At 41.9% G+C, this 23,384-nt stretch overlaps 1 protein-coding gene across 1 annotated transcript; it reads right to left on the bottom strand.

Annotated features, from left to right (window-relative positions):
* Nucleotides 1-1,716: 1,716 nt before the first annotated feature.
* On the bottom strand, nt 1,717-23,065 carry hibadha (3-hydroxyisobutyrate dehydrogenase a). The gene is made up of 8 exons (XM_061664791.1): nt 22,946-23,065; nt 21,652-21,812; nt 21,334-21,443; nt 21,100-21,221; nt 9,484-9,617; nt 8,751-8,827; nt 4,047-4,203; nt 1,717-2,662 (listed from the first exon to the last, which is right to left on the bottom strand). Exons 1-8 carry the CDS (start codon nt 23,013-23,015, stop codon nt 2,504-2,506), a joined length of 990 nt encoding a protein of 329 aa, XP_061520775.1. The 5' UTR covers nt 23,016-23,065; the 3' UTR covers nt 1,717-2,503.
* Nucleotides 23,066-23,384: the final 319 nt, after the last annotated feature.

Raw genomic sequence — 23,384 nt, 5'->3', positions numbered from 1 at the left:
TTCCATTCTTCTCTTACCCTTTTTCCTTCCTCCCTTTCTTCCGTCCTTGCTTTTGTTTTGCTCCCTTTCCATTTCTTTACAAAACACAAAAGCAGTCTTTAAAGTAGTTGTTCATCCTACGTCACAAACAAATACAAAAACCACATTCACCAAATTAAAACAATGACATTTCAACTTCTTACCTTGTTTCTCAAGACATCTTTAACTTCTTCGACCTGGTGTGAGGTCACATGATACAAAAACTTGGTTTGAAGTGAAAATGATATTTTAGTAAATCTATAGCTTTTTTGAGGGGAATGACGTTTGCTTTCAGTCAAAGTGATCAAAACAGGAAGCCATGATTTTCACTTACACTAATATAAAATGCACTATAGATGAATGACCGTCATTTAGCTTTTTTCCCCCCCAGCAAATATGCAGTCAAAATAATTTGTCTTAATCCTGCACGGTAAAGGTTGTTTTCCCCAATCAACAGTCACCAAATGCTGACACATCAGATTGGATTTTAGCCAAATTGCGGACACAATCCTTCAGGGTGAGGCACTTTGGCTCGGGGCTCGGTCGCGTCCCCTTCAGACGTCAGCGCTCAAATAAGTCTCGCCACGAGTCCTTTACGGCCTGCTTTCATGTGACCTTTAATGAGGAAACCGCCGGCTCAGCAGCCTGCTATAAAACACAGGCAAATTTAAACAGTCCAAATATGAATCAGCAGGCCAGACGAGAGGCGCATCTCTAGACTACAAGCCATTGTCTTATTTGCAGAGTAGACTATTTAAAAGCATTATTGAAGTCTAATTCAAGAGTTATTTCTCCTCCTAAGTGAGGGGGATTTTCAACACTCAGCCATGCAATTGTGTACGACGATACACTGAGTCACAAACCAATGAAGCAAACCATCAACTATAGCCAGTCTACTTCTGACAGTGTCGCAAAAAAGGAGTAAGACAAGCCAAAAACGAAAGTTCAGTCAAACAAAACCACATTCATTACATTCTAATGATAGAAACAAATGGATTAAACTGAGATAATGGTGCCATTTCACGCTTGTTTCGGACTGACTAATTAAGCAGCATATGAGGGGAAGGAGCAATGGGGAAAATATAGTTTTCCAGTGACTGTTTTCCCGCAGCCGTCAAGCTAAAGATGGAAATTTGGGCTTTCACAACTCTGGCCAGTTTGTTTTGAACACTTCATTAACCGTAAGATTTAACACTTAACAACGTTGGAAAATGCATGTTAAATACTGTACATAGAGTGTATGTATATATATATATATATCTCAATTTTCAGGCTTTACATTTTACTTCAGAACTCCGAAGAAATCCATCCATCCATCCATGGATCCATTCTCTAAACTGCTTATCCTCGCGGGTCTGTTGACGTCTACCTCAGCTAACACTTGGGAGATTGGCGGGGTACACCCTTAACTGGTCATCGACCAATCGCCGTCAAAGAAATACAGATTCATAAAATATATATCTTACGATGGCTATCGGTCGATGGTTGCTGTGGTAATATATTAAACGAACATGCGTCCGAAATGTAGGACTCTTTGATTACCGGAATGGCAGCTGATTACCACCAGAGGAGGACCTAAAGGAAGGTTGATAGATGTAGTGAGTGACGACATGAGGGGAGTTGGCATTAAAGACGACGATGCAGAAGTTATTCTAGTTTAGGGTAAACATACAAGTGGGCAAGTCTTAAAACAAAAAGTACACAGAAGACATTTTAATGAACATTTTAGGTCCAAGTATGAGGTTTCACAGGGCAAAGACAAACCGTAGAGAATTATTTTGACCCCCCCCCCCTCAAAAAAAAAAATCGCAGATGTCTTCATTAGTTTTGTGAAACGCCACAACAAAATAAAATATACATTATGTAGATTTTCTGAAAGCAGCAATGAAATAACTGCTCCCTGCTTATAACTTTAATGTAAATTGAAAATGAACAACAGGAAACAAGCAGCGGTTGACCATATTTTGCAGTGAACAACTGAAACAGAGTTTGACATGGAATAATACTTCAGTGGCATAGAGGTAAATTCAAGTAGATTCTGTAACATCAAACGCCCCTGAGCATTGTACAGTGTGCATAAAGTGCTCAACTAAACATCTAAATCTCACAGTATTTCACAACGAGGATCAGGTCCAATCACTTAGCAGTGATAATGTAGCAGAGAACAAGTTTGAAGTACAAAACTGGCAAAACCAACAATTGTCACTATCATCATCCTGAGGAAAAATATGGTAACATGTAAACCTGAACTGTGTCCGTCTGTACTTTTGTTTTTCCCCACACGGATTTGAGGCCAGTTTTAGCATTTCCTGGCACTCGATGTCATGAAGTGGAACTCTTGACTATGACAACGAGGGTATATGTTGGATACTAATTGGACCGGAGTTCTGCCTAAGTGCAAGTGCGTAGCCTCGGCTGAGTATTGTGGGACGAGGTGCAACGGGTGTGAGCTAGTGGGATGTGTGTGCGTATACTCTTCTTCCGCTCACTGTCCTTCTTCCTCGCGTAGGAACTGGAAGACTGATGAGAAGTCCTTGTTGGCGTAGCCTCGTGAACCCATGACTCTGTAGATCTGGTGAGCAAGGGAACCAAGAGGAATTGGCGTCTTAGTGTTGGTGGCTGTGTTTTGGGCCAAGCCAAGATCCTGGACAGAGACAGCACAAGGGAGGGAGGGGGGGAGAGAGAGAGAGAGAGAGAGAGAGAGACAGAGAGAGAATAGATGGTTTTAGGCAGAACAATACATTACCATTTTTAAATTATCTTTTATTTTTTTTGCATTGAATGGTGAACTACATAGGTTTTCTGTTTGATCTTGTATCTATTATGTTATGGATATGGAAGAGAGACAATTGGACCACAAAACCCCTCTGCAAAGAGCATATGGACCATCAAATAGACCAAGCGAGCAGACGTGTTCAAGCCCTAAATGTGTCAGCTGGCGACTGTGATTGTGGTAGCCGTACTCATACGTGGGGACGCACAATGACTGTGTACTACCACTATATAGAGAGAGCTACGCGGATGAGCTATGTAGTAAAAATAAGTAAAATGGCAGTCAAATGAAATGAAACACAATAAATCACACGTGAAGCAGAATGAGGAAGAAGTAGGACCAAGGGTGTAACAAGCATTTAGTTCCCTACAAAATGAACGATGAAGTCAATGCAGTGGAATCTAAACTGATGAATGAAAATTATTTAATTTGTTTGACATCTAGAAACAATGGAAATGAAACAGTGGTACAGTGAACACCTGTTTATCGGGGCTATGTTCCAGAGACGCCTGCAATAGGTGAGAATCTGTCATAGAGAGCCATATTTGTATTTAACTTTATTAAGCATTAAACAGCTTTTAAAAACATTGTAAACATATTTGAACAAAAAAAACTGGAAGCATAAAATGTATAGAAATACAGTAAATTTTGCAACATCCGTGTACATGCATGTGCCTTCAAGAGGTGGGGCCTGGTGGGGTGGCGTGTGAATAAAAGTTCATTGGCGACTGTTACACTCCTTTAAGACATTCAGTGAGTATAGCGTGTTTTAAAAAAAAAAAAAAAGGATGATGCGATCTATTAGGGGCACAAATGACGAAACGGGAGAACACTACGTTCAAGCTGTGGAATCATAAAACCTATGTTAACTGTACAGCTTTTAAGCAGCGAACCACTGTACAGTAAGACTCACAAACAATTGTTGTACTCAACCTTGGCTTTGATGATAAAAACCCGCAGATCTCTTCAACATTAAGACTAAACACGGCTGACTTGGCTGTGTACACATCCTGTTTTCCTGTTCCAAATTTGGTTCTATAGTCACCTTCACCAACACTTGTCCCCTTCTATGGCGGCGTCACCACAAAAAAACCAAGGGAAAAGTCAAACACACTTGCAGAGATAACCCTTTAGGTGTTCACTGAGCTGAAGACTCACGACATCACGCATAATGATAGTTTGGTCTTCTTCCAAGATGACCAATTTTGAGGTTGCTCTGGAATGAATCACAATTAAACCTGATCAAGAGTTCTACCTTGGCCATTAGTGTAGTTCCAAATCCTCCCTGGTAGTTGTTGGCCGAAGGGACTCCGTCCATGACACCAGGGACAGGATTGTATGCGTCACTGGACCAACAGCGACCTGAGGACATGTTGAGGATTTTGGCCAGAAGCCTAGGGTCCAAACCCAGTCTAGAAGGAAGACAAGGAGTCAGAATCTACTTCGGAAGAACTAAAACTATATGCTAATCTATAGCATCAATTCCTGGCTGAACAATTAACGACTTCAATCGCAAAACCCGAACAAGTGCCGTTTAGACAAACAGATCCTCGCCTACTTGCAGACTGCCTATCATGGCATCGTTCGACGGAGCATTTCCTGACACTGCAAAACCAAACTACGTAAAACCCATCGAAAGTAAAGGTTTTATTGCATAAAGCGCCGCTTCGAAAGACTGTTTCAATAAGTTTGATTTCTTTTGCCAAATTAGCCTCTTAATTTCTGAATTTATATTAACTTAGAATACCCAAACTAATTTGTTAAAATTTGTAACCTTACATCCATCCATTTTCTGAGCCACTTATCCTCACGAGGGAGCTGGAGTAGTGCTGGAGCCGATCCCAGCTATCATCGGGCAGGAGGCGGGGTACACCCTGAACTTATACGTGCCCCCAATCGCAGGGGCACGTATAAACAAACAACCATTCGCACTCACATTCACACCTACGGGCAATTTAGTCTCTTCAATTAACCTACCATGCATGTTTTTGAAACATGCAAACTCCACACAGGCGGGGCCGGGGATTGAACCCCGGTCCTCAGAACTGTGAGGTAGACGCTCTAACTAGTCGACACCGTGCCACCTATTTCCTAAAACCACCAAAAAAAAAATAGCGTAGTCTGCTTTTGCGTTTGGACTCTTCAATCGATACCTCCGCCGTGATTTTAGTAGGATTATGTAAAATGTAATGAACAAAATTTTAGGAAGTTTTGAGAACTGTTGGATGATCCAATTGTTCCATCTATCGAGTCACTCAAAGGAACAATCCTTGAGTCGGAGTGTGAAGGGGCACAAGTAAAATGAAGAAAAATGTGTGTGCGGCAGCAAATGACCCCCATTGAACCCTGCGCCTGGCTGCGACCATTCCTCAGCGTTAATAGCTGAAGGCTTTGTAATGCCGCCTAATGCAGTATTGATGTTTAGCGGCACGTCTATCCTTCATCTTCCCTCTTTCATGAAAAAAAGTGGAAGAGGAGGAGGTGAAGTGGTTTAAGCAGCACAGGGGAGCCATAAACCTCACTGTCACTGTTTTTTTTTTTTTTTGAACCTCCAGCTGCAGCAGCAGCCTACGATTACGCATGCAAGCGGGAGAGGAAAAGGAGAAGCAGGCGGTGGCACAGAGCGAGACGCGGTGCCAAGCATGACAGCAGAGAGGGTGGACCAAGTGTGACTCCAGTGTCTGTCACTGGTCTAATCTGCTTGGGTAACAAATTAATGCTTTAAAAGGCCAGCGTAAGTCTGCCCACATCAAGCCCAGTGTTACTTACAGGCCTGTAACTCCGCTCTGCTCTCAATATGACTGTTAAACCATCATAGCTCCTCACAGCCTCCCTCCCTCCACCTGGCTTTCATTCTGCCATAACTACGAAAGTACAGCTTTTTATTACCAGACTACCAACTAATTAAGGATGGGTTGCATTTCCATGCTCTCCTTGTCTCTTTTGTGTCCTGTGTCCGTTTTGGAAATGTGGCATCAGTGGATCCTGGTTTCTGACGGCTTTTTAAGCCACACTTTTTTCCTCCTCCGCCTCCACTTGTTCTCCTCCCCATCTCCTGTGCTGACACGTCCCCCGTCTGAGGACTCAGGGGGACATATGTTTGACATCGACCCCGCAGCACCCCCCAAGCTACTTTCACCATTTCCCTCAAATGCACACACATTCACGGCGGCCCCTCCTTGTGTTCTGGGTGAGCAGCTGAAAAGGTTACGGGCTGGACACACAATAAAGCGCGTCCGAGCGCACAGATCATTTGTTATGGCGAGCAGGGACGCTGACTGCGAGCTGTTATCCTCTGTTAACGATAAATCAATGAATTTCCCATCCTGCTCCCATCACACACTCGCTCGCATTACCTCTCAAACGGCCACGGTTGTTAGCCGGCGCAGTGGAGGTGTTCTTCGCCCGCGGTAATTTGCGTGGCGAAGGCGACATGTCACGGTTTAACAAGATTGTCATGGACAGACATAGTCACAGGCGGCGACACAAACGTGTTGCTGTGCGATGCCGCCGCAGATGAAAGAAATGTGCTGACAACGATGAGATAGAAGTAAGAAAGGGAGGGTGTTTATGAGTTAGCAGTTCATTTGCAGCACTGATAAGGTCTGTTCCACTGCAATTAGCTCCTCATCCTCAAGTGATGCCACAAGAGAGCCTACGACTCCTGTTTGTTATCACAATAAAGAGGTGATGAGCGCACACACAAGCTTGAACAGTTTCATTTATAGAGGCAACAAGCGCATTTATAAGCTCTAATCAATTCATTCAGGCTGCAATGAGATTTAATTCCCTTTTAACAAAAAAACGGCTGTCTGTTGTCATGACCTTTATAAATCACCTACTCTAGTGTGTGTACACGAGGTAAAAGTCCTACGCTGTAAATGGTCTCCTTTCATGTACATCATTAAAAATCTCAGTTGCACCACTCTCCTATGTCTCTGCAGTCTTTACACACTCCCATTTCACTGACTGCATGCAGAAATTACAGCAGGCACACATGATACAAAAGAGAGTAGAAGGGATTAAAAGGACAGAAAAAAGAAGAAGATGGTAACACAAATAGTGACAAGAAAAGAGAAGGAAGAAAGACAGCTTGTGCGTGCGCTTATAATTGTAATGCGTGGCGATTCCTTGCACTCTGAGACCGTCATGCTCTGGTGGAGACGGGCCGAGCCTCCATCTGAGATCAACAAATTAGCTCCACGAAAAGAAGACACTCGCTTTTAGAAATGCCAGCTTTATTAGCCAAGTCTTGCCTGATAACGTTTCAGTGTCAGTGTCTGAGCGTGTGAGTGTGTAGGTGTGTGTCGGGGGTGTGGGGGCACACAAAATAGAAAAGGTTTTGAACCAGTTTTAAAATATTATTTAGTCAAAATTCTCAGATTTCACCATCTCAAATACACATACTTTCTGATTTCCATTGTCCTCCATGAAAGCAGACATAATTGTCTGTTTTAAGCAAAACAATACCATCTTTGACATTTTTGGCAAGTTTCTTATATGGTTTGGCTCAGACATGACCCCAGTCAATTCTAAATTTACAAAGTGCCAGGGCCAAATTTGAAATCCGAAAATCCTTTGAATGCCTCAACACGTGAGACAATAGGATCAGTAATTCCCAAATATATACTGTACATTTCATAACCAGAATAAGTGCAATTTACTGATACTTTTATTCACCTTACATTCATCGTTTGGAACAATCTGTGCATACTTTTTTTGCCTCTTGAAGACTGGCCAACAATTTTTTTCAGCATACGTCTGTCCGTCTCATCTGCTGTCTGTGCGACTGATCGTCTAGGCGACGACTGTTCATGATGCGTTGAAGGGTCGCTCAGAAAAATGTCTTACGATATGTTAAAAAGGAATGTGATAAAATTGCGGGGGACAGATTTGAAAAGTGGAGGGGCACATGTCACCCTCCTCCCCCCCAACTATGCCCTGCATCTCTGTCAGTGGATCAATGCATGTGCTGACACGTGGGTCTACCCTGAAACTATACAGATAATATTTGGGATGAATTATTGTGCTTTAGTTACTTCTTTGACACAGACTGTTGTAATGTGTACAGTCGTTCTGTAAAAGTCACAGGCTTCAGTGTGTCAGCATATAAATGCGAGGGTGTGCACGTGTGTTTGTGCGATGTGTAAATCCATGTTGCTCCTTTAATGCCGCCATATTTCAGTGGCCGAGGGAGGGGATTTATGTGCAACTGCTCATGCCAATTTTCCTCTTCTGTCTCAGCTATGATAAATCAGTCGCACCAGCACAGCTGCACTCGGCCCGTGCGCACACTCATGCATGTGCATTAAAACCAGGTGCTCTATGGCATTTAAGTCGTCAAAACCCATAAAGACACCTGATATTAACACCGCGAACGGAGGAAGTAGCCTGACAAAGGAGATGTGTATCATTTCGGAGGTTGGTAATTTACACTTATGAACTCCAGTATCGCTTTTCATTCATCTGAGGAAAACTGAGGTGGCCTCAATTTGAAACCCTAATTAGATGCATCTAATTGATGAAGATTTTTGGAGAGAATCTGTATGAGAAAAGATCTGTTTAGGATTTTACAGGTTTATCTCACTTAATAGCCTATTATTAACACCCTAAATTGTAGCCTGATGTCGGTGGTGTCCACTGACAGGATCAGAGCCAGGGACTCCTCCCCGTCATCCATCTTTCTAACAGATACTTGGGGCCTCATTGACCTCCTTTGCACTTTAATAAACTAAACTACATTTCAAAATCTGGACAGAAGTTGGAAATACTACCACGGTTACACCAACAGCACTTCAAAGGTTGCAAAACTGTCAAAAATGTCGAAATAAAGAAAGGAAGGGAAAAAAAGATTGCTGTCGATCTGGTATGCATGTCTCTAAATATCTGTAGCGTTGACATTAAATTGGGGGTCACTCCAACTAATATAGTTTGCTTTAGAGGGTCGGAATGATCTTACCTGATGCCAAGGTTCATAGTCTCTGCAGTTCCAATCATCCCAATGGCCAGCAGCATGTTGTTGCAGATTTTTGCCGCCTTAAGAGGAATCGCAAAAAAGAAATGTCACCTGTCCTGCATATTATTGGATCATTTAAGATTTACAAAACAGTAAGTACATCTACAGTGATTTATGAGTTTAATTCATTCTGTGACCAGGCTCATAACTACATTTACTTGAATATTATTGAAACTCCATTAATCCTTTCCAGCCCCCGCAAAAAACGCAACCATTTTTCCCTTGTTTTTAATACAGAAAAACAGTGACGTATTGCATAAAAACATAATAACAGAGACTGTAAAAAAATAAACTAGTTTTAGAACGTGTAATTACTTTTTGAACATACGTTTATTCAAGTGTTGGATGTGTGCCTTTAAGGGGTGTGGCCTAGTAAGTGACATCAGGAGCTGGATTTAGAGTTGCTCCTTGCGAGTTTGTCCAGTTCAATAAACTCTCTCTCGTTGCCAACATGCGAAGGGATTACAGTTTTGGTTTCATTTTTTACACTACACTCGAGCGGCGGGGGATCGGACTGAATATTATTTGTATTCCTTTGTGAGTCAATGTGTTTCGTGGAACACAGGAACACGTTGTTTTAAATCTTTTTAACAGCATGTTGCATCAGTAACTGTAATTTTGTGCATATGCTTCAAGTTGCGGGTTAAAATGTGTCTGGGTGATTTTGCGAGCTGACCTGTCCGGTGCCAACTTGTCCGCAGTAGACAACGTTGGCTCCCATGCAGGTGAGCAGCTCCTGTGCTGCGTGGTACTCCTCCTCCACTCCACCCACCATGAAGGTCAGCTTGGCCAAGCTGGCAGCGCCGACACCTTAACACACAACACGAGAGTAGATGTTAGCTGAGGGGAACACATACAGTACATATCAGCTCCCTTTGGAGGAGGACAACCCAATTTCATTTTAAGCCTGTCCCAAATTGGATTGGAAAAAAACCTAATTACAGTTCAATTACTAACCAAAAGTCATATGGGATTGACTAAGTATAAGGGAAAAGGACATTCATCATCATCTAAGACATCATAGCATGTATTTTGATATTTTACTTATCTTGGAGATTGAGTAATCCTTCTGTAAATGTAGAGAATGTCTTGAATTCACACTAATGTGATTCTGCAACAACAAAAAGGTGAATTGCTGTACGTTTATTCGGGAATCTCTCAACATATTCTTATTCAAAGCATGGGGAAAATGTGAGGCATGATCAAAACGTTAACTCATCACAAACGTTTTGGTTGAAAAATATTCAATACAATTAAAGGCAATAATGTGCCATTGTAATATGACAGCACTAAAATGTTATAGTACTTACTATACTAAATAGTTTGCGGAGGAGTGTTTTGGCATGGTATCAGTGGTTTCTTATTATATTCTAGGAATAAATGTATTATCTACAGTTGTGTTGAATTCCAAAATTTAGAAATTTTCTTTGGTATTTCAACTTGGCAACCACATTTCTTGTCTTTTCCAAATGTAGTTTCTAATCATGACCAAACGGAGATCAGATGACTTGACATTTGGTAAGATTTATTTCAATTTAATTTATTATTTCCTCCTCGGGAAATTCAAATCCCACTCTGTTGTTTGCATACCACAAAGTGAACACAGTCACACACATCTTAATGAGAGACGTCAGAGTAAAACGGTTCCCCAAACTGTGCTGCACCCCTTGAGCTACGGGAGGCGGGGTCAATGCCTTGCTTAAGGGCACCTCCACAGCAGTCAGGGTACAGACGAGCTTCTCTTTCCAACAACTAATTGCCATTTTCATGTGTCTGCAGCGGGACTTGAACCGACTTCACTTTTCATGACCAAAACTCAAATCAAGTTTCATTTTAAATACATGTGGTAAACGTATGCTTGAAAGAGCTTAATGTATCGCCCACTTGACTGTTTCAAAAGGTCATCTCTGCACTTTGCGTGTGTGTGAGACACTCATGGCGGGACAGGCGTGTTAAGTAGCGGCGCACCAGAGGGACAGACGCATCTTTAAAAGCCGATTGTTGCAATCATCCACTGCACAACCCTCGTGGGAGCCCTTGCCTTTTGTCCTGTCACCCATTCTCTTTCGTAAGCTCACAGACGTGTAATCCAACACACACACACACACACACACACACACACACACACACACACACAACGCACACAACACACCAGCTGTGCCTGAGGCTGCACCTCCTCTTGGGGCTATCAGTGACATGCGTGAGGGGTAATTAACTTTACACTTTATCATGTTCAATTAGGCATCCCTCCCCATGCCTGATGGCTTAAGGAGCGTGCCATGTTGTGGGAGGCAATAGCACCCCCCCCACCCCAGACCCACCACACACAACTCTCCCCCTTCTTAATGAAAAAAATAACTTCTTTTCAGAGCTGGCTGAAACTCATCAGGCTCGTGCAATCCCTTAAATGCTTCAGTGAATATCCCCAGACACCCACAACAGATTACAGGTAAACATACACACCCCCACACAAACAGAAGCCAAAAATATTGAGCAGCTTGCTGAATCGTGCACATTGACACTTTAAGTCTCCCCAAAAGGAGGAGGGGAGGACGAACGAGCGTGAAAGAGTGTTTCAAAATCTCTTCAGGTTGTTGTGAAACTGTAATGAAAGACCTCTTAATACCGAATGCCTAATAATGTCAGTGTTAATAATTAAACAGGAATTAGCATTGGCAAAACAGCTGAAATCACATTATCAGTACAGGAAGGAGACTAGAAGAGTGGCGCTGATATCGGCATGGCACAAACCACATGAAATAAACATACAACCCTTAATTTTCCCCGTTACCGTCACGTGTTGATGATGATACTGTGTGTATGTCAGCGATGAGTTGTCATTAGGGCACATAAGGAAGCCAAAAGCCTACGCTGCGGGCGCGGTCTCCAGATGACAGCAAACACACAGACGTACATGCACACAAATTACGCAAACACGGTCTGCAGATCATGAGCATGATGCATTTACTTCCAATCATTACTTTTTTTTCTAAAATCACGGCTTGGGGGGGGATCAAGACGTTAAATAATAAGTCAAAGAAGTTGGGAAAAATAAAAAAGAAAGGTCAAAGAGAGCGGTAAAAAAATAAAAAAAAATAATCTCTCATCAGGTATAGTAGAAGATCTACCCTTTGAATCTATTTTTTTTCCCAAGCAGCAGACCAAGGCATTCTCTTAAAGACATACACTTAGAAAAAGCAGTGTGACAACTGCTGCTTCATTAGCAGAGATCACGGTTTGTGGACAACTAAAGAGGCAATTATTGATAACACGGTCGATGTGCTGATCGATATATTATACTAAAGAGAAAATGAGGAGGCGAGAGGAAGGTAAAGAGAAAATAGAGATGGGGAGACACCAGAGGAGAATAACGATCTTCCTCTTCTTCCCTCCCAACATTGCTTCCCTCAAATTAACTAATCACCCTAATAAGCTCTTATGATATGTAGAGGATTTCTATAAGCGGTGGTCATCCAGGAATGATGGAAGATCCATGAGGTTGGGGGGGGGGGGGGGTGAAGAAAAACACATCATTATCATAATGTGCGTGTTTGAGTATTGGTGACTCAGTTCAATGTGCACACACAATAAGGTTCATCCGTTGTCACCTATGTGTGTGCGTGTAATGTAATTTTCTTTACACGCCACCTATGCAGGATGTTAAACTTGCACAGTGTAAATTATGCACATATGCATCAGTGTTCATGTGCGGAGGGACGTCCCGTTCTCGGGCCAGTTCTGTCAGAGACGGATTAAAGAGGAATCCTAATGAGGCTTCGTGAGAGCTGGGTGCACCGGCTCATCCATCCCAGCGGGAGTGACAGTCGTGGATCGTTAGCACTGCACAACGCCCCCTAGGGGGAGACAAGATATGTAATAGTGTGTATGGGGGCTAACAAGACAACTGCAAGAGAGGAAGTTGTTGTTATGATGAAAGAATGGGTATTATGTGTGAAAGTAAGCAGGATGAATTAAAGGAGAATGCTAGACCATGGTAAAAATAATGGTTCAGGAGACCCCCAAAAGGACCCCGTTAAAATATTCTCAAAACACGTTTAGGTCGGATGGAGTGAGCCACCCTAATGCCACTTTTTCACTGCAAAGAATTGTCTCAGTTTCATTAATTTCCCAATGCTTATTCAAGTCAGAGTCATGGGTGAGCTGGAACCTATCCTAGTGCACTCTGGACTGCGTGCCAATCGCAATGGAGGATAAGGTCTGTCTCCTGTAGGTACTTCTCTATATGTGGCTCAAATCGAATCTGAATGGAGACGTACAGAGACCTGTACAACTGAACCCCGGTGGGTGATACATTCCAGACTCACCTGCAGTAAGTAAAACCCTGCAATACAGAGACGCTATATTATTATAAATGTACCCCTTAACTCTGGCTCTCCTTTCCCACATACAAGGACATCAGAATAAGTAAGAATACCATAAAAACGACTGCTTAAAAAAATGCAATATAGTGTGAGTCTACTGTGTTGTCCAGAGCTAATGCACAAGAAGAGAGTAAGCTAACGTTAGCATGTGTCCTTATTCTTGTTATATCTAGCCGTCTAATCTGACCATGACTATTGCTCGACCATCAAAACTTTACGTCACCCATACAGTAGAGGCTTGCATGCTTGGAACACCGGTAGTACCTGCTTTTGTCAACTGAAAAGCTTCAATAGCGAGTAGAGACACGGCAAGCAGTGGAAAAGGTGTGTGCATCTTGAGAGTCTAATGGAAATTGGCTGCTCAATGCTCCTCTATGACAGATGGGAAGCACAGCAACATATGCGCATGTGGAGGTGCTTGGAGCCTGCGCGAGAATGTCAGCACACAACCACGACACATATACACGCTTCTCCTTCATCTGAGCTCCTTTCACAGCAAGAGTTAATGAGCAGTCGATCAAACATTATTAGGGCAGATGCTTTGCAACATGTCATTAAACATTAACGTCAGAGGATGAAACTTCTCGGAGGCAAAAGCAACATCAGAGGAACAACTTTGGTTTGGTTGTTTTGTAGTGCGCCGTCTTCAGTAGCACTACTTTCATTACACTAAACAAACATCCAAACCAATCCACAAGCACTTATAAGATTTGACACTAAAAGCTCCTTTTAAAGTGGTTAAGAACGTCAGCATTCTTGCAAGTACAAGATCCATGTGTGTATGTTTACCGTGGACAAGTACAAGTAAGAGGGCAAGGCGCTAGTAAGACATGAGTTAGCACTTCTGAGGCTGAGTTATTAGTAAAGCAGTCGGGCCCTTCTTATTGTGAAAGGATTTTCTGTTAAACTACAGTGCCCAGATACAGTTTACGAATTATTTGATGATAATAATGTACAGAATGATGAATGGATTGTACAGTGCGTAATAAATTGTTTAGACCACCTGTCATAAAAACGAGAAGAGACCATCCATTATCATGACGTGCTGTGATGTGGACTGTCAGCATTTTACCGTTTTGAACAGAAATTAGGAATTTCAAACTGAATTCACCTTTTTGTACTCACGAACTGGGCTTTTCTGAGGTACCAGAAATTATTCAAGCATATCATTCTACCATTAAAACTATATATTTTTTGCAACGCAAGTACTGTAGCTCAATGATTCCCCATCGCACACGAGTGTGCCATGAGAGATCACCAGGGGCACCACGGGAAATCATCAGATTGCACTTAATTTGTCCCAAATTTATTATTGAAAAATATATCTTTGTACAGCTACAGTATCTATGTTGAGGGTTCACTGTCTAACATTTCTTGCCACAACTTTAGTTCCAAGTGTACTTGCTGTGAACAAATACATTGTACAACCTTGTTTGCTCACTTTTCCCAGCTAAATTGGGCTTTTCTGCAGTAATCTCAATGGGAGTAGATGGCCTGCAGTTTAAGCCAGCGGGGTTTAGAATGCTTAGAGGCCAACAACACGAGGCATGTGGTCCACCATTATAATTACACCCACGGGAATATCTCTTACTCAAACATATTAAAAACCAAAGTAGGAGCCATAAAAACCATAACGGATCTCGAGTAATTCAGTGAAACGGTACAAGGGAATGCGCATTGGCCAAAATCACAGACATAAAAATTAAAAAAATAAAATAAAATAGAACTTTCAACAGTTGATCTGCCAACTTTGCCAATGCTGCACTGTTGTGTTCAAAACATAGTATCACCTCCAGTTAATGAGTGCAGAACCATGACAACCGAATCCTACCCAAAAATGGACCATGAGAATCTTCGAGAGAATGAAAGGGGATATTACAGTTTGAGTGTCAATTTGTATTTTAGTATCATGCTATAGCTTTAAGGTGCAGGTCTGCAATGCCCGTCTATTGACCACAAGACTAACTTCAATAATCATCGCCATCATTATCATCATCACCATCAGTAACTCTTCAATTCCACGAGGGGGAGGTTGGTCAATGGCAGGTGACAAGAGAATGGAGTGGGAAGGAGCAATCCACGATCAATCGTTTCTCTCGCCCGATGAGGCTCATTTAGAAATAGGGCAAGCTAATAACGGTGCACAGTTAGTCTGCAGGCACCAACGCAGAAATGCACCCTCGCATGATCATGACTGTTATCAAAACTGTCCTTCAAATGAACAGAATGCTAATTCCTCCTTAAATGACTGACATTTGAGTTACATTTGACAGACAGAGCGGGTTAATATGACTCATACACCAGCTGACTCTTTGTCTGTGTGCGCACAAATACACATGGGTACACACAAACATACACAACAGATGACATAGGGGAAGTAAGAGCCAGTCCACAGCTGCTGTCGGTCTACCTCCATCTGGAGCACGGGCTCCAGTGCCCCCCCATCAGCATCCCCCTCAAGCGACGCTACCCTGACGCTCTTTACTACCTTTCCATCCCCTCCCGTGCACCCCCGCACTTCCAAGCTCCCCCTGTGTCACCAGAACCCGTCAATGGGAGGCTTGTTATGCTAATCTAGTCTGTGGGCCGCTGTCTCTCTTGTACTTGTTAGCCATCAAAATGACAGACTGCAACCGCAACGCCCCCTTCCCACTGAGCCTGAAACATCACTAACCTCCAGTAACCGGCCTTCAGGCTCTGAGACTCATTTTCTCATTAATCCCATTCTCAGACTTGATTAACCTGGCCTGAGTGAGCTCCTGTTACTTTCTATCACCACTGACCAGACATCTTGGATGAAGTGGGGGGGGGGGGGGGGGTAAAAGGTTTTTAAACAAGGTGACATTTCTAGTTGTGTCATTAATTGATATTGTTTGGTTTTCCTGAGTGTCTGATATTCAATACTGTTCACAGCTACCGACATGGCTGTCGGCATTTCCTCCACTGAAAGTACTTTTACATCTCATGCTAAAAATGCTTTACATTGGGATGGGATTTTTTTTGGCTCTACTGCATTAGGGTTATAGGAATCAGCATTAAACACAAAGAAAATTGAATCTTCTGGAAAATGTCATGCAGATCAATGTCCTGAGGGCCTGAAAGGACTGAGAGTCAAATGGGTTGTTTACACGAACACCAGAATCACTATAGAAACAATTGGTACCAGCCTTGGTTTGAAAAATCTCTTTCAGGCTAGAGAATGACGTTCAAACCACCAGCAAATGACACGGAGCAACTGAAGAACTGCAGTTAATGTGATGTGGATATGATTAGAGCGGCATTGAGAAGCAGCCTAAATGGGTAGTTACTGTAGTTGAAGTCTTGAAGACCTCACAAATGAGCAGCATCAGCCCGAATGTCAATGGCCCCACAGCCGCTCAACTATTCTCACTTTCTTTTGCAGCAACAGCTTGCCTTCCCAGTCCTGGGAAAAACACAATGAAAGTTTTTTTAGGGACTTTTTAAAGCCGTCATGCGTTAGCAATGTGGCACACCACCATGGGCATAAAGGCACAAATACAGGCATTCTGGGTAATTACTGCTAACGACCCTGCCACTTGTTAGCCAGAACTTCTATTTTTGCAAGTTGTGTGCCAACACCCTTGGCCTGTGACATCAGAGTTTGTTTTGTTGTGAATCAACTTTGAATTAGGACATTTTACTGTGAGACAGTTGTGCAAGTGAGTGGCACGATATGTAGACCTAAGACCCACACTCAGCGTGAATATACCATTCTTGACGTGTATAAGTTTTACAGGAGCGACAATGGAGGAAAATATTGAATTGCACTACATTCATACTGGAACAAGTACAGGCCTAAGTGACTAAATGATTTAGCGTGGGCAATCAACTTGATGATTGGTTAATAACAAAATATCAATAAATGTGTTCCTTTTGACTTTCGCTCCATACAGTGTATGAAAAGAGGTAGATAGTGCTGGGTTAGACGCAACAGTATTTGTACCATTAAGATCCCAGTCAAAAAGAAAATTTGATTAATCTTCTTTAAGTTCAGATCTCAATTTTGGACCTTGATGTGAAATAGCTGAAAATATAAATTCATTTGACTTCTTAAAACAACGATATTAAAACCAAACAGAAAAAATACAACTCAAACAATTCAAGTCATTGCATGTTGGCCTAGTGTGCTATCGTAGGCAACGTTACATTACATTAGGACTGCAACGATATACCAAAATCTGTCCCATGTTCGATACTCAATTATTATTGTTATTTTTTATAAATACATGGAATGGGGAGTACACTGTGAGCTGGTATGGCTTGTGTCTGGACTTGAGGAAGAAACTCTGAGTTGGAAGGGGCGGATCACTGATCTGTCGTTTCAGAAGCGAAACAGGTTTGTGTCAAGCGCAATTTCACTTTTGATACGTGTATCGTCAGAAGCTTAACTTACATGTTGAATTAGAACTATAGATATGAAGAATTTAAAGCAAACATTAAGGTTTACATATGCGCCTTTTCCTTAGCAAATATTTTGATGATTGTCATAATAAACGACCCCACGACCCTAAACGGTGTTACGAATGGATGGATGGATAATAAACAATGGCTCCATTAGTACTTTGTAAGACTCCACAAAAGCTTTAAAACACAAGTCCTCCTTTAAAGAATGTGAAATGAATTGCACTATAATCATAATTGTATTATTTACAGCAGTCACAGCTTAATGTGACATGTTTCAACCTGTGCAAAAAGGCCAATTTGTCACATTGCTCACAACCCACGATGCAAACCCTATTTGGGTAGGGTGCCACCTCCTGGTAGGAGCAGAGCATATTAATTAATTTCCCACACAGGCATTGACAAGGGGCTCACAGTGACACAGTTTTTTTTAGGCCTATGGCAGTTCCCATTGAATAAATGAACATTTTTGGATTAAACTCATTTTGGTGTGTGCTATTGAAATGAACCCTGTTAACATATGGGGGGGGGGTTCATGAACTGCAGATTTGTTTTGTCTTAATACCTCATTTCTGAACACTGACTGCACATATAATTATTTATTGACAAATAGCATGCCAAGTAAGAGGCACATGCAAAACGTTTTTGGCACAGCGAGTCATAGTAGAAGGTCAATCACTGGTCATCTCAGGCTAGTAAAAGAGGCTTATTTGGGAGACAGGAGAAGAACAACCTTCACAGGGGAGTGCGCACACAAACTGTTCACTGTCTGTAGTATGTAAACAGTGTGTGCGTTAAGGGAGAGTATCTGGCTTAAGGCTCTGATCTCCAGTCACTCGGTGCTGCAGACGCCAGCTGGTAAACATGCCATAGGCCCAGTCTATGTTTGTAAGGGCAGCAGAGTGTGTCGTCATGGATTACTTCCAAATTGTGCAATCAAAAGTCAGCTACAGTCACGAATAGCAGACTAGTGTGTCAGAATGTGGCATGCTTGAAATGCATACCGAAAACCAAATTTCCGTGCGAGTCAAAAAGAGCCCTGAAGAGACGACGCGATGGACAGCATAACTGTGAAAGAGTCTCTCTCTCGCCTTATCTCCCTCCTCTGCTCTGCTCCATGTGATGGAAGCTTTTCTCCTCTTTATGACTCTTTATCTGACATGAAAGGCACTAACATTGGATACTCCGCCATTACTGCTCCATCAACATGAAAAAGCTCTGACGCGGGACTTCTCTAGCACGGCTCGGCCCATTAAGAGCGACTGGCGATCCTGTGCTCTGTCAAACAGCCATCACGAGCAGACAGCACCGACATAATGAGGACTTAAAACCTCAACCTTGCCTCGAAAATCTCTTGGTCAAATGCAGCCATAAAACTTTTGAGATGGCAGCTTGGTGGCTCAGTAATTACAACCCATGTTGCGGCGTTAACCCAAAAGGTCCCATAGTTTAAATTTACAAAGAGTGGAAGACAGGTCAGGAACTTGGCAATGGGGTCAGAGAACTATCACTGTGGTCGCTGCAATTAGATTCCTCTTTACTTTCATTCCTTTTGTTTAACACTGGAGCAGCTTGTTAAGTGAGAAACGACCCCATCTTAAATGACCAATTTTCAATTGGGCACTGCGAAAGTCACAATGACTTGGAAAATGTAGTCCTTAAAATACATTTTATACTAGGCTTTACACGATCAGGATTTTTGGGGCCGATCAGCGATCACCAACCCGATCACAAGATGGAGGAATGTGTCTATTTAAATGACCTGTTCATTTACTGTATATACTTGTGTACTTAATTGCTCAAAAAATTCTATTTACAATAAATGTATCTTTGTTCCTTTATTTATGCCAGTGAGGCATAGTGACAGACAGAACAAATGAATGGCCTTCTATTAGATGGCAGGAAGTAAATACAGTCATTAATGTATCCACTTTTTGTGACATTTTTGTTTGTTGGGGTGCCGTGAGATTTTTCAATTGTAAAATATGTTCCTTGGCTCCATAAAGGTTGGAAATCACTCCTCTAGTCAGATCGTGTATTCTAATCAGTCAGGTCAAACCAACATTACATGGCAGAAATAATGGGTGCTAACTTACTGTAATTAAATTACTTTATTTTTAATTAAATTACTTCACCCACACCGAAACGTAATAGCATGATTCGACAGAACGGCGGCATGTTTACGTCCAACCGTTCGTGGTACCGCTAGCTTGCTAGGCTACATAACGTTTTGTTGCCGGCTTGCGAGCCGTATCGTATTAAACGTATGTGACCATAGGTCAAGCAAGCCTTAAACGAACGTCCTCTCCTGCCCCTGAGCACCGGCGACCACCAACACCCATTTCCACATTTTATTGCAGTAGTCTGATTGTGAAATTGATTGCAGTAGTCTCAATTGTGAAAGAGCAAATTTGTCTTGTAATCTGATCCGGGACTTACGTGTTGCCTGTCCCACACCTCCAAGGTTTTCTTTCCCCCCCCCCCCGGCAAATTATGACATTAAAGCCGATCAGCATTAAATGCTAAATATCGGCCGATACCGATCAGCCCGATTAAATCGGTGTAAAGTCTATTTTATACCCTTAAATAGAGGACTCTGTTCTAAAAGTCACCGTGCCCCAATTAATCCCAGTGTGTCATAAACTTGAATAAATAAATACCACACTTCAAATAGAAGCCTCCTTTTTTTCCTGTCAGAAACAAAGAACTGGTGGCTGTAATTATCTTGACGTTGACATCCGACACCCCTGTAGAAGTCACAAACATTGCCTGCAGTGCAGACATGGCATCTGTAACGCTGACGTCAACTGTGGAGTTAAAACTAAGTGCTGCTGCATGCAGTGAAGAGCATTCCAAGGTGAAAGCTATATACAGTATTCTTTGAATTATCATTACGTATTGGTATAGAAAAAATATTTAATATTATAAAGGAATTTGTACAAATAAAGACCGCCCTCAATGAAGTCCTCAGCCCTAATCAATGCCAGGTACTCTCTGTAGTTGAGTCTAGGCCACTATATGAGCAAATGCATTATGCACAGTACTGTGCTACAGTCCTAGTCCGCTATTACATTTGCCGTTTTAGCAATTCCATAATGACTTTATAAAACTAGAATTTACCACAGTTGCGCACACACTCCCACCAGGGTTAAACTGCTACTAAAAGTGAAAAGAAATTGATTGAGCAACATCTTCGTGTGTGTTTGGCCCAACATTCATTAGTTAGTTAATTAGTTAGTCAGAGCCAGTCAGTCAGTCACGTTAGTTAGTTAGTAGTCTACGTCCAGGTTTATGGAATATTATGGCCTATATAAAACTATATATAAAATGCATATTCCTGTATGTACCTTTACCAAGATTGACATTTTCTCTTGTATCATGCACTAGCCCTTGACAATGTTTTATGGAAAATAATAATTATTATTTTTTTTCCATAATGATGCTAAATATTTCTGTCCTACTTAATGGAAAAAAACAAAGTGTGTTACCTCCTGACACCGGTGCATCCATGAACACAGCGCCCATCTTCTCTGCCGCTAACGCCATCTCTTTCGAGACGGCAGGGTCGATGGTGGAAGAGTCAATCAAAAGCGTGCCCTTCTTTACCTTCCTGCCAATAAACCAAATAGGATTTTGTTTGCCTTCTCAGGAAACACTCCAAATGTGCTTTTTGTTTGTGTGAGACTTTCATCAAGGTCCTTTAGGCAGGGCCTAAAACTTACTTGAGAATGCCATTGGGGCCTGTGTAGACCTCTATCACATTTGGACTGGAAGGAAGCATTGTAAATATGCGGTCTGCTTTCTCAGCCACTTCTGCAGGGGAGTCCACTACCTGTAGAAATGAACCCATTTATGAATAACGTTTATTTATTGCAACTGTTAATTTTGTAGCATTTAAATATTTGAGTAGATTACTAAAAAGGCATCTATATGCAATGGCTTTAAAGTAGATTCATTTTTCTCACAATTTTTAAAATAGCATCCCATTATAATTGCTATAATATGTCCCTTTTAAGATACAATTATGTTTTGAGTGTTACCTGGGCACCTAGATCCTGAAGCTCCTTGCAGGACTCAGGAAAGACATCAGTTGCAATTATGGGGTAACCATTTTTCAACAGGTTCTTGGCCATGGGACTGCCCATGTTTCCCAAACCGATAAACCCAACAGGTGTTTTTGAGGCCATTGACCGCATGGACACTGAGGGGGGGGGGAAAAAAGAGGGAGAAAGATGGGATTTTGTTAAATTGAAAGTCCAGAGAGGAGTGCAGTCCTGTACAGTAGCTGGATGCAATAAAGTTCCAGTTTAGTTATGACAAGTGTCATTCAGCCTTTTGCAACAATAAGCGGAGCTGCTAAAAACAAAAAAACAAACAAACAAAAAAACACTGCATGGGGAATGCTATGAGATTAAATGTTAGCCAAAAGATGTTTGAAAAAGGTATTTATTTATTTTTTTTAAATGCAGCAGCATGTCATCAATCTGTGTAGGTCAGTTACAGCCAGCTTTTGTGGGAACTGTGGCCAGGCTATTAAACAGTGCCGGTACAGCTAATGTCCTGGCCGGTTAACAATACTAAAACACTGGCAGTGCACCAACCGGACAACAAAAATAATTAAGAAGGCAATCAGAAGTACATTACATCCTGATTTGTAGATCAACTATGTATACACTCTTTAAATATTCTATCCATCCATTTTTCATACTGCTTCTCCTCACTAGGGTCACGGACGTGGTGGAGCCCATCCCAGCTGACTCTGGGTGAGAGGCACGGTACACCTGAACTGGTCGCCAGCCAATCTCAGGGCACGTATAAACAAACAACCATTTGCACTCACATTCACACCTACGGGCTATTTAGAGTCTTCAATCAACCTACCATGCTTGTTTTGGGGATGTGGGAAGATATTTAAATATTATTTTGAGTAATACAAGAGTCGAAAAATACAGCTCTTTTTTGGGGGGGGGGGCGTGGGTGTACTTTCTGCAAATGCATTCAGTTGAAAAAGTGATGTTATAAGATACGGTAGGGTATTTGTAGGCAATGTGGACGTTATGAAAATGCATTTAAGACATGATATATTTGAAATCAAACCTAACAAAGATAACGCATCAAAAAAATGTAGCATTAGTAACTGAAACTGAACGTACATGAGTTAATTTAATGGCTCATTTAAGGTTGCATTTATTGAACAATAAATGCGACGCAGCTGGCCAACAATGGGACTTACTGTCACTTAAGTGTGCTAACCCAGCTAGCTTTGGCTAAAATACTGAAGAAGACAGGGTAAAAACATTGAGACAGAAAAAACGTTCTAGGCGGATACCTTACCAACGGTAGGGCTGACATGTTTATTCCACTTTCGAAAAACATTTCGACACTCTCTTAGCAACGCTGCCATGCTTGTCTCCCCGTGACCTCGGCAGTCAGCATTCACCGTGACAGTTGTCACACCCGTACAGCTAAATAGATCGGTAATGATTGACAGTTAATTCAACCAATGGTAGTTAGAGAATTGTCGCCTTAGCCAATAGAAAAGCGCTAAAGGCGGGATAATCTTTGTTTTCACATGTAAATGTCCTTCAGTCATGAATACAACCAAAATATCACAAATATATCTTATATTATCTGTTTATGGGGATTAACATGAAGAATAACAACATAAATGGCTATTTAAGTGATTTTTTTTGTCCTTTTGTTTTTATAATCTCTTTGCTTGCCTCAGCATCCGCGTAATCGCCTCCTCATCCCGGAAGTGGACCATCGTTTT

The sequence above is a fragment of the Phycodurus eques genome, chromosome 20 (genome assembly GCF_024500275.1).
Source record: "Phycodurus eques isolate BA_2022a chromosome 20, UOR_Pequ_1.1, whole genome shotgun sequence".
Classification (NCBI taxonomy): Eukaryota; Metazoa; Chordata; class Actinopteri; order Syngnathiformes; family Syngnathidae; genus Phycodurus; species Phycodurus eques.
Note: the sequence above shows the minus strand (reverse complement) of the source record. Positions and strands in the feature narration are given on the sequence as shown.

Excerpts from the sequence above, each read along its gene's own strand:
- hibadha (XM_061664791.1), bottom strand. The coding sequence starts at position 23,015 with ATGGCAGCGTTGCTAAGAGAGTGTCGAAATGTTTTTCGAAAGTGGAAT. Across the intron at positions 4,204-8,750 it reads ACTATGAACCTTGGCATCAG|ACTGGGTTTGGACCCTAGGC; the intron begins GTAAGATCATTC and ends TCTTCCTTCTAG. Across the intron at positions 2,663-4,046 it reads GAACTACACTAATGGCCAAG|GATCTTGGCTTGGCCCAAAA; the intron begins GTAGAACTCTTG and ends GTCTCTGTCCAG.